The 18,191-nt window shown below is 43.3% G+C and overlaps 1 protein-coding gene across 3 annotated transcripts in view; it reads left to right on the top strand.

Annotated features, from left to right (window-relative positions):
• nt5c2a (5'-nucleotidase, cytosolic IIa) overlaps positions 1–18,191 on the top strand; it is a 72,282-nt gene that overhangs the window by 41,495 nt on the left and 12,596 nt on the right. For all 3 annotated transcript variants that reach the window (XR_012772738.1, XM_075481707.1, XM_075481717.1), the window contains exons 11-13: positions 14,572–14,613; positions 14,805–14,912; positions 15,553–15,619. Coding sequence is in view for 2 of the 3 variants with exons in the window: in XM_075481707.1 (XP_075337822.1) it covers positions 14,572–14,613; positions 14,805–14,912; positions 15,553–15,619 (217 nt within the window). In the remaining variant the exon portion in view is untranslated. The remainder of the gene's footprint in view (positions 1–14,571; positions 14,614–14,804; positions 14,913–15,552; positions 15,620–18,191) is intronic.

Raw genomic sequence — 18,191 nt, 5'->3', positions numbered from 1 at the left:
TCGGCCCCTAAACATGGGCGTAAGCCATCTGCTGTCAAGGGTATTGTGTGCCTCAAAAATTCTTCAGCCCCCCACACCAGACCCAGCTCCTTATGGGGGTGTTTGGGAGGGTGTATCTCACTCTAGCCCCCCACCTTCTATTCCCGTGGCGGAGGACTACACCAATATGCTGAGGACCGCTTGGGGTCCAGTTTAACCCAGGCTGCCATCAGTTGGCAATGGCTGTATACCCTGCTGAAACAGGGCTGGGAGACATGCCACCAGTGGAGGCGTCAATTGCCTCTTGGACATCACTTGGGCCTGCGCGGGCATCCCCTAAACCACGTTGCCCGGAGTGTGCAAAGACAGACCGCCTGGTCACTAGGTCTTATAACGCTTCGGCACGAGCAGCCCGTATGGGCAATGCCCTTGCTATGACGCTGGCGGCTCTGCGTAAGACGATAGACCCGGCAGACGGAGATGCCATGGCCCTGGTGGAGGCTGCTCTATCTGCTCACTCCCAGCTCACACGGGATGTAGGAGACTCGATGGCCTCGGCAGTGTTGTGCCATCGTCAGGTGTGGCTTGCGCAAACCTCTCTGCCAGAGGCTATTAAAGCAGAGCTGATAAACCTCCCTGTGGCACCTGGGGGTGTTTTTCATCCAGGATCCCAGGAGGTGCTGGACCGTGCCGAACGTGCTGCGGCTTCAAGGGAGGCTGTCCAACGTGTATGCGTTAGAGCAGCTCCCGGCGTCCACCGAGCATTAGTGGGTAGGTTCAGGCAACGGCAGCCCGGCCGGCTTCCTCGGGCTAGTATCGCTCAGGGCCAGCGTTTTCAGGCAGTTAACCAGGGGCCAGCCCCACATCCCCAGTTCAGGGGGAGGCGGGGATCAAAAACAAACAGGGGCAGAAACGCAGGCCGGGGCGGTGGTCCGATGTAGCAGTCAGGGGCTGCCCGTCGGATGCCCTTCCCAGCTATCTCGGATCCGAGCCCTGCGTCCTTGGAGGAACAGGGAGTTCCTTCTCAGTGGCGTCCCCCTGGGGGGTCATCCTCACAGGAGACAGGTCATCTCGGCGGATGCATCCCTAACGGGCTGGGGGGCTGTCTGGGAAGGACGTTCAGTGTGGGGCATTTGGCAACCTCCATGGACGTGGGAACATATCAATGTTCTCGAACTGAAGGCCATTTACCTTGCGCTACAGCGGTTCCTGCCAACATTACAGCACAGCCATGTTCTGGTGAGATCGGACAGCACCTCTGCGGTGTATCACGTCAACCACCCGGGGGGGACAAAGTCCCCGAAATGCCTCCAAGTGGCAGAGGAGCTCCTAACATGGGCATGGCCACGACTGGCGTCACTGAGGGCTGTGCACGTCCCAGGCGTGGAGAACGGTGTGGCCGACATGCTCTCCAGGACTGGTCCACTCCCGGGAGAATGGAGACTGCACACAGATGTGGTCAACCAGATCTGGATGCAGTACAGGGTTGCGCAAGTGGACCTGTTTGCATCAGCAGAAACAACCCACTGCCCGGAGTGGTACTCCCTCAGGGGGCAGGGGGGCAGTTTGGGCCTGGATGCTCTATCGAAAGAGTGGCCAATAGGCTTACTGTACGCTTTTCCTCCACTCCCTCTCATCCCTCAGGTTCTACAGAGGATCAAGGAGGGCCAACACACAGTCCTGCTGGTTGCCCCACGTTGGCCAGCGAGACCCTGGTTCTCGGACCTGCTCCAGTTACTGCAGGGTCAGCCATGGCAGTTGCCAAGCAGAGCAGATCTGCTGTCACAAGCAGACGGGAAGGTCTGGCATCCGAACCCAGCCGCCCTGCGCCTTTGGGTGTGGCCGTTGCAGAGCCGGTCGCTGATCGCTTAGATGAGTCTGTACAGGAGACACTCAACAACGCCAGGGCCCCATCTACTCGAGCCAGTTATGCGCTCAGATGGGGAATCTTTTCTGACTGGTGCCGTAGTATGGATATTGAGCCAGCAGCAACTTGCCCTGTGCCTCATGTGTTACGCTTCTTGCAGTCCCAACTGGATCAAGGCAAGGCGGTTAGTACGGTAAAAGTCCATGCTTCAGCCATTTCCGCTTTCCACCAGGGGGCGAACAACGGGCCTCTCGGAAGGCATCCTTTGGTTGGCCAGTTCTTGAAAGGGGCACGCCGGTTACGTCCAGCTCGTACCCTACGGGCACCAGGCTGGGACCTTCCGATGGTTTTAACTTCACTCACGGAAGCTCCGTACGAGCCCATTTCGGATTCCGATCCACGCTCTTTGTCACTCAAGACTGCTTTCCTTCTGGCTCTCTGCTCAGCAGGACGAGTCGGGGAACTGTGTGCCCTCTCTGTCAGTGACGACTGCCTCAGATGGAGGGAAGACGGCACTGGTGTGTCACTGTGGCCAAATCCAGCCATTTTACCAAAGGTTATTAACAGGCAGTCCATCAACCATGTTCTGGAGGTGGATCAGTTTCAGCCTGCCTCTGCCTCACAGGCAGAGCAGGAGAAGTTACTCACCTTGTGCCCAGTGAGATCCTTGAGGGCTTACACAGCTTACACAGCCACTGAGGAGAGCACACTCCCAACTTTTTGTCTGCTATGGGGCAGCAAAAAGGGGGTTGCCTCTTTCAAAGCAAAGGCTGTCCCATTGGCTAGTAGAGGTTATTTCCCATGCCTATAAGGCACGGGGGATGCAAGCCCCTCCTGGTATAAGAGCTCATTCTACCAGAAGTATGGCAACGTCCTGGGCTGCCCTCAGGGGAGTACCATCCGTGAGACCGAGGGATGACCGTCAGTATCTTTTGTCGCTCAGAACAGCCTGAGGCGCTCAAGGTAGGAGACTGAACCGGGAGCAATCCCTGCAATTTGTTAGCGCAGGTCGTTCTGCTTCCGGAGGTCACGGGCGTGACTTTTTTGATATATGGTTTCGGTGATAGGCAGAACGATGGTGATCATTCCTTTTTAAGACCGTAGTGACGGTCATCCCTCGGTCTCACAGATCCGTAGTTACATTCGTAACTTACGATCTTCTACTATATCATAAACCTACCAAGCATCTTAGATCATGCTGAATAGGTTTGCTTTCTATCTCCATAGTTAGAACTAAATATGGAAATGTCATTTCATGTTGGAACAATCTTCCAGACAACTGCAGGTACTGCATTTTGATTTACTTAAATTCAGTCGAAGGAATTTTGTTCATAACCTTCACTGCAATGTTTTGTCATTTTTCTTTCGTAAAACAACAACTTGCACACTGCAGAAACGTCACACCACTTTATAAACCATCCGACAATAAAGTCACAAGCCTTACCATCAAAACCATATGCATGGTTCTCACATTACTGGCATGGGGACGTTACAAAACAACTTTATAAACAGCATGTCACTTACCTCTTGTCGGTAGGCGCGCGCATGTGAAAGCCCAAAAGAGTCAATGGACGATAATCCCATATACAAAACAATTATCTTCTCTAGAAAAACTGCGTTCAAGTATTTAAAACATTACAACAATACATGCCCAGTAATATTGTTGTAATGTTTTAAATACTTGAACGCAGTTTTTCTAGAGAAGATAATTGTTTTGTATATGGGATTATCGTCCATTGACTGTTTTGGGCTTTAACATGCGCGCGCCTACCGACAAGAGGTAAGTGACATGCTGTTTATAAAGTTGTTTTGTAACGTCCCAATGCCAGTAATGTGAGAACCATGCATATGGTTTTGATGGTAAGGCTTGTGACTTTATTGTCGGATGGTTTATAAAGTGGTGTGACGTTTCTGCAGTGTGCAAGTTGTTGTTTTACGTGGAAGGTTTAGCGCTTGCCCCTAGCCACCACGTATTTGGTTAGCATGACAGGCTGCGCAAACAGCGCAATCTCCGCACAGGGAGCGCCGATTTGCACCGGTCTGTGTCCTACCGTCAGTATTTGACAACCTCTAGCAATGGAAATGCGCTTCAAATGACCCGGAGTTCCCCTTTAATGAAAAGGATCCTGACACATTTTTTTGCTTTGTTTAAGAGATTGGCTGATGCTAGAAGCTGGCCTTATATAGATCGCACAGTCATGTTGCAGTGTGTCTTAACAGTGAAGGCACAGAAGGCACTGATGGTGTAAATTATGCCTCAGTTAAAGTTGCTGTTCTCAAAGCTTATGAAATAATTCCTGAAGCTTCTCACCAGCAGTTCAGGACTCGCCGCAAGGAGGGTACACAATCCTACCTTAAATTTTCACATGATTTGTTGACTGCAGGCTAACAGCTTCTGATGTGGAAACATTTAAAGGTCTGTGTGATCTGATGGTTTTGGAACAATTTAAAAATGTTGTTCCTGTTCATGTTGCTACTTATCTAACAGAACAGCAAGTCAAAACTGTTGGTACGGCAGCTGCTCTAGCTGATCAGTATGTATTGACTATTGGAAATGGGCGTTATCTTAACGATAAAACTAATCGTGAGTGGTTGTTTGTGCCCTCAGAAAGGTTTGTCACTTTTGTCGCAAAAAAGGGCATGTGAAAATGGATATCTAGTATCACCTGTCACCTGGACTGCGACCATGTATAATCAAATTCTGTGAGAAACGCTGAACAATGAATGCAACCCCCTGCAGCCACCAAGAGAATGGTGCAGTATTTGTTCAGGTTTATCCTCACGCTGATTATCCAATACTTGTAATAAGAAGAACTCAATTCTAGATTTTACAGGGAGCAAGTGCAGGGAGGCTAAAACAGGAGAAATGTGATCACTCCCGGTGGCACCAGTTAAAACTCTGGATGAAGTTTCTCACAGTGGAGCTAGGAGCCAAAGCAATTCCATTAAGAGTAACTAAATGCTTGTATAATGACTATCTGAGGTTGTTATGGCTAAAAAACTAATAAATATGACCCAAATCAGTCCAAAGCAGTACTCTTGATCCCAATGTAATGTTTATGTCTTTGTAATAGGATTATAGGTCAGTAGAGTCAACTACTGATCACTGATATTGAAAAAGACAAGGACAGAGATGAGACGATTAATCAGAGGCGATGAAAAGGTCGTTTGTAACTTTGACCTGTGCTTTTTCAATACTGTGGTGCTGTCTAAATCCAAACTGAAACTCCTTATACAAACAATTATTTTGTAAATGGTTAGTAAGTTGTTTAGTCAAGGAGATTGGATATGGGTCTATAATTCGCTAAAATATCAAGAATAAGAGCGGGTTGTACAGCATATTTAAAAGCCTGTTGTGCATAGCCAGTTAAGAGACCAGTTAATCTGGTTGATTACAGAAGTATATATTAAGTAATTTCTAAGTAATATATGAAGTAAAACATTGTTGAAAAGTTCAGTTGGGATAGGGTCCAACTGACATTTTGAGTATTTTGAATCCCTGATTTTTTTTTTTATATTTTTTTCTTTTTTACATTAGTTCAGATCAATGGAAGAAAAGCTATTTCAATTCAAAATTCAAAAATACTTTATTTATCCCAGAGGGAAATTAAATGTTGATGTAACTCAATTAAATCAAGGAGTTATTATAGATGCTGATGGCTGTGGGCAGGAAAGATTTCCTGTAGCGGTCCGTTTTGGATCCAAACCGAAGAAGCCTTTGACTGAAGAGACTCTGTTTTCCGATAAGTCTCATGGAGAGGATGTTCAGGGTTGTCCATAATTCTCTTGATTTTATGCAAAATCCTTCTTTGCATTATTGTCTCCAGAGGTTCCACAGTCGTCCCCAGAACAGAACCAGGCTTCCTTATCAGGTTGTTGAGTCTTTTTAGGTCCCTGGTTCTGATGCTGCTGCCCCAACAGATGACGCAAGAGGAAATGACGCTCTCAACAACAGACTTGTAGAAGATCTGCAACATCTTGTTGCAAACCTTGAAGGACCTTAGCTTCCTCAAGAAGTACAGTCTGCTCTGTCCTTTCTTATAGATGGCTTCACTGTTGTGTCTCCAGTCCAGTCTGTTGTCCAGATGAACACCAAGGTATTTATATTCCTCAACCACCTCCACTTCTTCTCCCATGATGGAAACAGGGTTTGATCTGACCCTGTTTCTCCTGAAATCTACAATCATCTCCTTTGTTTTGTTAACATTTAAGATGAGATGATTGTTCCCACACCATGCCACAAAGCGGTCCACCAGCTCTCTGTACTCAGCTTCTTGTCCATCTCTGATACACCCGACAACTGCATAGTCATCTGAATATTTCTGTAGATGACAGGAGTCTGACTTGTACTGGAAGTCTGAAGTGTACAGAGTGAAAAGGAATGGTGAGAGTACAGTCCCCCTGTGGTGCTCCTGTGCTGCTGATCACCTGGTTAGACACAATTCTTCAGTCTGACAAACTGTGGTCTGTTTGTCAGGTAGTCATTAATCCAGGTGATTGTTGAGGCCTCCACCTGAGTCTTCTGGAGTTTCAGACGAAGCAGATCATGCTGAATTGTGTTAAATGCACTGGAGAAATCAAAGAACATGATCCTCACAGTGCTGCCTGCTTTGTCCAGATGACAGTGGGTTTGTTGAAGCAGGTGTATGATAGCGTCTTCAACTCCAACTCCATGGCGATAAGCAAACTGCAGGGGGTCCTGATATGTGCTGACACCATCTGGACCTGCAGCCTTGTTCCGGTTCAGTCTCTCCAACTGCCTCTTCACCTGACTTCTAGAAACAGAAAAGTGGGAGGGGGAGGCAAAGGGGACAGCAGCATCTCCTGATTTGGTTGAAGACAAACTAGTGGAAGCAGAAGAATCCATGACTGAGGTGGAGGTGGAGATGGTACAGGAAAGCTGTGGGTCAGAGGAGAGTGGGATGTCTCTTTGGCTGGGAACAGGAGGGGAGGATGGTGAGCTTGTTCCTGAACTGAACCTGTTGAAGAATGTGTTCAGCTCATTTGCTCTGTCCAGACTTCCATCCATCCGATCCTCACTCTGCTTGAGGCCTGTGATCTTCTTCATTCCTGACCACACATCTCTGATATTGTTCCTCTGCAGTTTACTCTCAAGCTTCTTTCTATACACCTCCTTGCTCTCGCTGATCTTGACTTTGAGCTCCTTCTGTATGCTCCTCAGTAACTCCCTGTCTCGCTCCCTAAAGGCTCTTTTTTTCTTGTTCAATAGTTCCTTTAGCTCACTGGTGATCCAGGGTTTGTTATTAGGGAAGCATCTCACTGTTCTGGTGGGGATGGTGTTGTCCATACAGAAGTTTATATAGTCAGTCACACACTCAGTCATGGCATTAATGTCCTCTCCGTGTGGCTTACAAAGAGAAATCCAATCAGTTGCATCAAAACAACCCTGTAAGGCTTCTTCAGCTTCCTGTGACCACTTTCTAACAGTCCTTTTTGTGACAGGTAGTCTCTGGACAGGGGGTTTATATGCTGAACAGAGAAAAACAAGGTTGTGATCTGATTTACCCAGGGGAGGTCTTGATTTGGAAATGTATGAATCCTTGACATTTGTGTAAAACAAATCCAATGTCTTGTTTTCTCTGGTAGAGCAGCTGACAAACTGTTGAAAAGTTGGCAGTGTAGCAGAGAGTGAGGCATGATTAAAATCACCAGATATTGCCACAAAAGAATTGGGGTGTTGTGTCTGTATCTTAGCAACAACGGAACTGATGACATCACATGCAGTGTCGGCAACAGCTGAGGGTGGAATGTAAACAGCCACCAAAACAACACAGGTGAACTCTCTTGGCAAATAATATGGACGAAAACTTACTGCCAATAGTTCAATGTCAGGACTTCAAAGACGACTCTTCACAGTAACATGTCCTGGGTGACACCATCTGTTGTTGACAAGCACTGCCAATCCACCCCCTTTCCTTTTCCTGCTACTCTTTAAATCTCGATCTGCTCGTACAGTCAGGAAGCCCGGCAGAGAGACGCTGGAGTCAGGGATATGATCCTGCAGCCATGTCTCAGTAAAACACATAATGCTACATTCCCGATATTCTTGCTGAGTCCTTGTCAAGGCTAGAAGTTCATCCAACTTGTTAGCTAACGATCTTACATTGCCCATGATGATGGATGGCAGAGATGGTTTGAACTTATTCTTTCTCTCTCTCCTCTTTGCTCCTGCTCTGCATCCACGACGCCTCCTTTTCAATTCCAGTGGGATTTCTGGCTTCAGTTGTCGAATTATTTCTGCTTTTCCAATGTTAATCAGGTGGTCCCTGTTGTAAACCACCCTGTTGCTACGGTTATGCATCATAACAAAAGAGCAAAATATTCAAAAGTATTGGTAAAAATCAATCCAGCTGCACAGCATCCAAGGCAGGAAGGAACAGTTGTCCAAAAAATGCAATTTCTTCCAAGAAAAAACAGGAATGAAATTTAGAAAAAAGAAAAAATCTCAATGTGAGGTACAGAGCTACTCCAATGTGCTGCCACCCTCAGCGGCGCATTCTAGAATATGCTTTAATTAATTAATTAATCGCTTATTTAAGTAAGCGAAAAACTCAGGTCTTTCACTGTCTAATTTCATTAGCCAGACATGAGAAATGTACTAGATGTAGGATGTCAAGCGATCAATCTTTTCTCTGATAAATTAAATTTTGTCTGTAAAAATCATTACTGCTGAGGAATACACTATATTGCCCAAAGTATTCGTTCACCCATCTAAATACTTAAATTCAGGTGTTCCAATCACTTCCATGGCCACAGGTGTATTAATTCAAGCACCTAGGCATGCAGACTGCTTCTACAAACATTTGTGAAAGAATGGGTCGCTTTCAGGAGCTCAGTGAATTCCAGTGTGGTATGGTGATAGGATGCCACCTGCGCAAGTCCAGTTGTGAAATTTCCTCACAACAAAATTTTCCACAGTCAACTGTCAGTGGTATTAATGTATTACAATAAAGTGGAAGTGATTGGGAACGACAGCAACTCAGCCACGAAGTGGTAGGCCACGTAAAATGACAGAGCGGGGTCAGCGGATGCTGAGGTGCGCAGTGCGCAAAGTTCGCCAACTTTCTGCAGTTAATTGCTACCTCCAAACTTCATGTGGCCTTCGGATTAGCTCAAGAACCGTAATCAATATCTCCCCAAACTTATATATGTACTCTGCCAGTAATAACATACTAACTAGCAAGACAAAAAATCCTTACCTTAAAAATACCATTTCAGTCTGGTTTAAAGTCTGTGCACATTTAGCTGAGCCTCCACAAACATTAACACAGTTTCCCCCCATTTATGGCAATAATGCCTTTCAACCTGGTAGGTCTGATGCAGGATTTAAATTTTGGGCATCTCAGGGTATAGCAAAGGTAGCTGACCTATACGATGATAGAAGAACTTCAGTCTAAGTACACAATCCCTTCCAAACACTTCTTTAAATATTTACAATTGAGAAGCTTTATCCTAAGTCGCCAAGGCGGTAGCTTACAACTACCCCCTCTTTCTACTTTAGAAAAAATAATTCTCAATTTCTTCAACTCCAGAGGACAGGTCTCTTTATTGTATAACCTCCTTGTGGGTAATTCCTCAGAATCATCACATAATATCCTTCAAGCTTGGAAAGCAGACTTCCAGGAGGATATCGCAGAAGAAGACTGGTCTGAAGCATATACTTTAGCTCAGTCACAAACCATAAATATAAATTCTAAACCAGCGGTCCCCAACCACCGGGACATTCCAAACCGGGCCGTGCGATTGGGGGGGAAAGAAAAAAAAAAATGCACAAAAAAATTATTATTTTTTTTTTTTCAATGATGACTGTCTGTCTGTCATCATATCCTAATTAGTAAAAGCGTCTGCTAAATGTAATGTAAAAGAAGTGAATGCATAATGCATATGGAAATACCCCCCACCCTCAGTGTCTGTTGAACGTAAAGTACAAAAAAAGTAACCAACCCCCCCCCCCCCCCCCCCCCGACCAGGCCACAGGAACAAATTGCAGAACCAAACCGGTCCTTGGTGCTGAAAAGGTTGGGGACCCCTGTTCTAAACTACTACAATACAAATGGTTGAATAGACTATACATAACTCCAGCCAAGCTGGAATATCCCAATATTCCAGACACCTGTTTTAAATGTAAACATGGCAAAGGGTCTTTATTTCATTGTATGTGGGAGTGTCAACATTCCTTTTCATTTTGGAAGAAAGTGACAGAGGTTGCTAGTCGGATCATCAAGGAAGAGGTGCCTCTTAAACCAAAACTATGCCTACTGCACATCTATCCAGAAGACTTTACCCCCTCTAATAATGCACAACACTTGCTGAATATTTGTTTTTTGGAGGCTAAGCGCTGTTTGGCCAAAGAATGGAAAACAGAAGTGTCCTGTGTTTTGGCGCAGTGGTTGAAAGGAATGTGCTTTTATTTTGCTTTGGAGAGAATTAGTTATACAGTGGAAACCGCTTATAGTGATCACGTTGGTCCAGAGCCAATTTGAACACTATAAGCGGTTGATTACTAAAACCGAATTTGTATTACAGTACAGGTATTTCACTTATTTTTTATGGAGAATATCATCTAAATGCCATTTGTATCGTTTTTCAATGAGAAAAATGAAATGAAACGGATAGCTTCAGCATTTACTGAATTTTATTATCATGCAAGTTTAATTACAGTACTGTGCAGTGCGCAGACATACTGTGGGCTAACTACAGTATGCCGGTGCATTTTTTTTCTTACAAGTCTGAAAATAAAGTTTGAATTCAATCCGCCTTTCAGCACCCCTGCTCGGATCTATGCTCCTCCGTGCCGGTGTTCTGTCGATTTGTGCTACTTGGCGTGAAAACGAAACTTAGAAAATCGGCTCGGCGCATGCGCAAAACCACAAAGTAGCAATTCTCGACAAGTAGGAGAAATCGAATGAACACCGGCTTCCCATCTTACAAGAACCAGCCTGGAGCTTCCAGCGGTCACACGCGCATTCAATCCGCTCTCCAGCACCCATCCTCGGACACATGCTCCTCCATGACTTCCATTTTCCAGCCATGATTCGCACGCTTGCTGCCCGGTGTCAACTCGTTACGTTAGCTAGCGAGGCAGAAGCAGACGTCCAGAAAGGAATCAAGGAAGTAAAAAATAAAATAGCTACACGTAGTTTTAAAATTATTTTTGCACGTTTACATTCATAAAATGGCCAAAAATGAACATTATAAGCGGATTTCTTGATTACTATAAACAAATGATTTAAACAGCATTTGTATAGAAATGATTCCTTCCCAAGCCTTTTGATCTATATAAGCGGTTGATTACTATATCCGTGACCACTATAAGCGGTTTCCACTGTACCACAAAAGGCAAGCTAGACAAGTTTTGGAAGATTTGGTGCATATATTGCAACTTTCTTGAAAATAATAATATTAAAGTAGAAAGCTGGGATACTGTTGGAATTTGAAATGACCCCCTCCCCTTTTTTTTAACTTTATTTTATTCTATTCTAATTTATTATTAATTATTAGTGTTATTATTATTATTATTGGTTTGTTTTTATTTTAATTTATTAAATTTTTATGTGTATATGTATTTTCCTTTTCCCCTTCAAAGAACCCACAACTTTATCAGTTCTTTACCGATTGCTTTTGTTTGTGTGTATTCCATTGAGGCTGAGACATTAATCAGCTTGACATGATATGTAATGTGTCTTGGAACATACATTTGGGTTGTTTTTGGACCACACAACAAGGACTTTCTGTCTTTAAGAGACTTTATTACTTTATATCAGGTGGACACTTACAGAGCTCATGCTTTCATGCTTTTTATATTATTTCAGTTTGTGCCTTGGGTTTGGGGTTGTTGTGTGTTTGTATAAAAGAACAAAACCTTAATAAAGAAATGTTTAAAAAAAAAAAAAAAGAACAGTGCGTTGAGAGCTTCATGGAATGGGTTTCCATGGCCAAGCAGCTGCATCCAAGCCACACATTATCAAGTGCAATGTAAAGCGTCGAATGCAGTGGTGTAAAGCACGCTACCACTGGACTCTAGAGCAGTGATAACGCGTTCTCTGGAGTGACGAATCACGCTTTCTGGGTTTGGCGGTTGCCAGGAGAACGATAATTGTCTGTCTGCATTGTGTAAGTGTAAAGTTATGGTGTGGGGTTATTTTTCAGGAGCTGGGCTTGGCCCCTTAGTTCCAGTGAAAGGAACTCTGAATGCTTCGGCATACCAAGAGATTTTGGATAATTCCCTGCCCCCAACTTTGTGGAAACAGTTTGGGGATGGGCCCTTCCTGTTCCAACATGACTCTGCACCAGTGCACACAGCAAGGTCCATAAAGACATGGATGAGTTAGAGCGGACACTGCGAGCCAGGCCTTCTCGTCCTACATCAGTGTCTGACCTCACAAATGCGCTTCTGAAATGGTCAAAAATTTCCATAAACACACTCCTAAACCTTGTGGAAAGCTTGCCCTTAAGAGTTGAAGCTGTTATAGCTTCAAAGGGGGCCAGCGTATTAAACCCTATGGATTAAGAATGGGATGTCACTTAAGTTCATATGCGTGTAAAAGCAAATGAGCGAGTACTTTAGGCAATATCGTGTACGTTGTTCAATTGAGCTAAAGCTCTTTGTCAACCTGGCCACAGTGTTAAAAAGAAACCTGGGGATATTCTTATTTTCCTCAATTAACTGCAAGTAATATGCAGTACTTGACCTGTGCACGGCATTTTTATATGTTATGAAGCAAAGTTTCCATGCTCAGTATCAATTATCTGACTTTGTAGAACGCTTTTTCCTGTTCTGTATCTTAATTTTTTTGAGTATGCAATTGTAAATTAAAGCAACACTATGTAACTTCTCAAAAAGCCCATTATGGAGCTCCCCCTACAGGCTTGGAGGTAATGTACGGTTACGACACTGCCTCTCTCTTTCTCTTCCTTGCTTCATCAGTCAACGTCTTCTTCTGTTTATTCGGTGCCTCTGCCATGATGATCGTACTGACAATGTTGCGCTAGCTTAGCCTTATACCTGGGAGCGTGAGAGGGGTCTATTTGTTTTTGCTAGTGATGCTCCGATCAGCATTTTTTGGACCGATCACCGATCACCAAAATCATGATCTGCCCGATTGCCGATCACTGCCGATCACGGAAGGAATCTGACATTTCCATGCCTTTCATCTAGCAGAGAGTGCACCATAAATAGAAATTAAACCGCCAGAGGTAGCTGGGGACATGTAGAACATTTGCAGAAAACAATTGTTTTTTTTATTTTCTATTAATATTTTAATCTGCCCATATACACCATTCATTGGGTATGATTTCAACATCAGATTATTAAACAATGATGCAGTGAAATGACTTGAAAATCACCACAGAGGTAGCTGGGGACATGTAGAACAAGAATCTTGTGGAGTCGGCAGAGAACATTTTGATTTGGTTCTAAATGAAGTTTTCAAATCTGACTATGCAGAAATGAGTTTGATTCTGAATATGCTTCAATAATTTTGTTCTATCATTTTATTTTAATCATTAAAAAGAATGTAGTAAAAAAACAACCAAGTAATGACAGGTGTATGTATTCCAACAAATGAAAAATCAACTTCGATATAGATTTCTGAGTTTACGGGGTGCACTTGAATGCACCATAAATCCGCTCAGACGCTTTACCGTACAACGCGATGTAAACGGGCACTAGATTTTCAAGTGTAGCTGGCGCGACCGTGCCTCTCCGAAGCACAGATGGCGTGACCGCAGTAAGTTTCACATCTTTCTGACACACTTTGAAGAAATTCCAGACAGGAGAGGTCATGTTGTCGAGATGCACTGTAGAGGTTTTGCCTGTTCGGTTCTGTACACACGTCACGTACCACATTAGAAAGTGGTCGCTAGTAATTTACGTCAAAAAAAAAAAAAAAAAGCTAGTAATTTACGTCACGTGATCGGTTTTTTGATCGGCATATTTTTCCGATCGCCGATCAGGCTATTTTTGGGCATTATCGGCCGATCATGATTGGCAGCCGATCGATCGGAGCATCACTAGTTTTTGCGGTAGGTGTGCCAGAAAGCAAGTCGAAGTACTTCCGCTCAGCTCCCGGGCCGGTCCAGCAAAGTTACATAGCGCAGTTATTCCAACTCAGACCCCCGAAGGGCATAAGAGACAGGCCAATCGTAATATTAAAACTCATTCTAGCCGCACATTTTTTTTCAAACTGTTATTTTAAGGTAGAAATGTTACATAGTATTGCTTTAAACCAAGGAGTATATCTGATCTGAGTCACTGGTTTCTTCTTTAATGAAGCAACAGAGTCAAGAGTAAAACGTAGGGAGGCTGCAACATTCTCAGCTTGGTTGTCAATTGCATGGGAATTGGGATTGCAGAATTGGTCATTATAAAAATAACAGATGGAGATTAAGTTGACAGTCCTTCCTCAACAGTTGGATTAAGCAGGTATAGAAAATGGATGGATGGATTAAAAAAAATGGAATCTGTCTGTATATCACTTAAAGGGATTTCTCTAATCAATGTTTCAGCCATTTTTGACAAAATGTTGTCTAAAAATGTTGTTTGTTCATTTTCTGAAAAGAAACTATTCAATAAAGTTCCATAATTTGACTACAAATTTGAATGAATTTACAGTGAAACAAAATGCGAAACTGAATACATACAGTGGAAGTCATGGCTAACAATTTGTTTTGATGTTAATTGTATTTTTCCTGTCTTGTTCCAGAAAATTATGACCTACCTGTTTGACTTTCCTCATGGTTCAAAGGTAACACTTCTGACTTAATCAGGTGTATATTCTTGGCATCCTGGATAGAATGAAATGCTTATATTTTCAAACACGTTTGATCAATGTGTAATATAGAACATTTTAAAGATGCCATTTAAAGAATGAAACTAATATTTACTATATGTATTGTTGTAATAATACATGATGCTGTGTGAATGTACTTACTGCAGCCTGGTACACCCCACCGTCCCTGGAAATCCTACTTTGACTTGATCCTGGTGGATGCCCGCAAACCTATGTTTTTTGGAGAGGGTACAGTGCTGCGGCAAGTAGACACTGTATGTCTTGCCTTTAAAAGTATTTATTTACTACACGTGTGTGTGTGTGCGTGTGTGTATATATATTAGGCCTGGGCGATATGGCAAAAATATCACAATATAATTTTCTACATTCATTGATCTCGATCTTGATCATGATATAGAGTTGGCAGCCACAAATGATTAAATTATGCTTTTCTGTTTGATGATAGCGTTGCAAAAACAGTTGCACCAAGTTGCATTGCTTTTTAATGCTTTCTCAATGGGGTGATACCACATGATTAAACAAATTAGTTGTGTCTACCGTTTTGGCGTTCACTAACCAACAACTCTCAAAAACCAAAATTCTCCCATTATTCTGTTCATATTTCATACTGAATCCAAACCGCTTTCATGTCACTGACATTGTGGGACCTTGTTTGTTAACTACTTAGTCTGAGAAGATGATGTGAGTGAAGTTTTCAGTCTCACCCCCACTTTCATTGCTCTCTTTGGCTAAACTAATTTCCTTCCTCAATCTGCTTGTAGGTAAATTTCATTACGTTCTAATTTTGAGATTGTTTTTGTACCCAGCCCTAATATATATATATACAATACCATATATGATTCACCCATCTTCTGATTGTTTATTTTGTTCATTTATTTATTTAAATATTTTCAGTCAACAGGCCGGCTTAAGATCGGGACCTACACTGGACCCCTCCAGCATGGGATTGTTTACTCCGGAGGTAACCTTCTCAAGTGGTTGTGTGCAAACAAATGTTAGATTAGATCTCAGTCTAAGGACAATTTACTATTCTCAGTGCATCATATTAAGTATAATATATTCATTTTAATTTATCTTTTTATCTACTTCATGTGGTTTTAATAATTATTTAAGTTTTTTTTTAAATAGATTGGTGACTGAAATAAGTAATAATAAAATAAGTGTAATAAAAAAGAGTAAATTAAATAAAAGAGTAATTAAATAGACATGATGTGCTAACTTTGATAACTGTCACTTTGTTTTTTAAAATAGGCCTCGAATGATTGAGATCGGAAATGGGGATGGATAATAGCGCTAGAGGCTAGTTTAACTTGTAGTCAGAACATTGGCCTGACATAAGTCATCTGTGTAGCGTTTTGTAGTTGTTTGTTCTAACCATATTGATCTGGAGTTGGCTTTTTGTCACAGAAATAGCATGAATCATGAATGCTACCGATGATACCCTTAATGCAGATGTCTGAATTGTGTCTGGCAACATGTCAATCGAGAGACTATATATACATTATATTGCCAAGGTGAAGTGCCTAGAAAGGATAGAAATTCACCTTGAAAATATTTGAAAGGTACCCTGTGGTTTTGTCCAAGACTAATATAACCACTTCTTTTCCTGTCAATATTACAGTATGTTTTTTCTTTCAATTCTATGATCACATAGGAAAGTATAGCATTGTCATCAGTACAGACCAACCAAGTTTTCTTTAGTTATTGTCCTTGGTGACTTTAACAAATATATCATTTCTATATCATTTCAGTGATAGTAGTTAGATTATTATCACTATTACAAAAGTGCATAAATCTTACTGCAAAAAATCCCACTGATCTTTTTACATTTTGTTTATTAATTTCTTTTACTTTTTTCTTTACTGCTTTCCCCCAATGTCTCAAAAAGATTGAGGCTGCAAGATTGTTCCGTTTAAAGCTAGCTTTAACTCCCTTCAATGTCTGCATCAATACTTTGCATATCTTCTTTAAGTCTTTGGGGGAGAGTGCAGCCTGCTTTGCAGCCATCTACTGGTGCAGCCACATCAGAGCCAGTGAATTAATTAAACTTAACAAACTGATATAGAAGGCTAGCTCAGTGCTGGGGACTGCTTTGGAGATCCTGGAGCTGATTGTGCAATGACAAATTGTGTGGATTAATACCGGACTCTGCGCTGCAGAACTTTCTGGCAAAGCTAAAGGTGGAGGAATCTGTTTTTACATCAACAGTGGTTGATGTGACAGTGATCCAGCAGCACTGTTCTCCTGACCTGGAATCCTTCATCATAAACAGTAAGCCTTTTTATTCACCCTGTGAGTTTGCTTCATTCATTCTTGTCGGTGTTTACATCCCGCCTCGTGCCAACGTGCAGGACGCACAGTGCATGCTCGCCGACCAGATACTGTGCGTGGATCGGACCAACCAAGTTTTCTTTAGTTATTGTCCTTGGTGACTTTAACAAAGGAAATCTCAGTCACAAACTTCCTAAATATAGACAGCTTATTAAATGCCCGACCAGACGGGAGAATATTCTGGATCACTGTTACATCACAGTCAGGAATGCTTATCACGCCGTCCTCCGTGCTGCACTGGGCCACTCTGACCACGTCATGGTCCACCCGATTCCTGCTTACAGGCAGAAACTAAAGCTCTGCAAATCTGTAGTGAGGACATTAAGGAAGTGGACCAGTGAGGCTGTGGAAGATCTCCAGGAGTGTTTGGACTCTACTGAATGGGATGTGTTCAGGACTGCTACCAACAGTATGGATGAGTACACAGAAGCTGTGACATCATACATCAGCTTCTGTGAGGACTGCTGTGTTCCATCATGCACCGTGGTGAGTTACAACAACGACAAACCGTGGTTCACAGCCAAACTAAGAAGGTTATGGTTGAATAAGGAAGAGGCCTTCAGGAGTGGGGACAAGACAGATTCAAAGAGGCGAAGTACAAGGTGCTTCGACAGACAATGGGACAGTCCTGTAACCAATACCCACCTTAAAGGCCCACCCACCTCAGTGACGACTCTTTCCGTCCATGAGAGAGACGTCAACAAACTCTTCAGGAGACAGAACCTCCGGAAAGCTGCTAGACCAGATTCTGTCTCTCCATCCACCTTGAAGCACTGCGCTGATCAGCTGTCTCCAGTGCTCACAGACATTTTCAGTACCTCGCTGGAGACATGTCATGTGCCAGCCTGCTTCAAGACCTCCACTATCATTCCTGTTCCCAAGAAGCCAAGGTCCACAGGACTTAATGACTTCATACTCGTCCCCCTGACCTCTGTGGTTATGAAGTCCTTTGAGCACCTTGTGTTTTCACACCTGAAAGAGATCACCCCTTACAGATTGCCTACAGAGCCAACAGGTCTGTAGACGATGCAGTCAACTTGGCCCTCCACTACATCCTCCAGCACCTGGATTCCGCAGGTACCTACGCCAGGATCCTGTTTGTGGATTTCAGCTCTGCTTTTAACACCATCTGCTTCAGGAGAAGCTCTCCCAGCTGAGTGCGCCTGACTCCACCTACAGGTGGATTACAGACTTCGTGTCTG

Source organism: Odontesthes bonariensis, chromosome 2 (assembly GCF_027942865.1).
Source record: "Odontesthes bonariensis isolate fOdoBon6 chromosome 2, fOdoBon6.hap1, whole genome shotgun sequence".
NCBI lineage: Eukaryota > Metazoa > Chordata > Actinopteri > Atheriniformes > Atherinopsidae > Odontesthes > Odontesthes bonariensis.
This window is presented reverse-complemented; position numbering and strand designations above follow the sequence as displayed.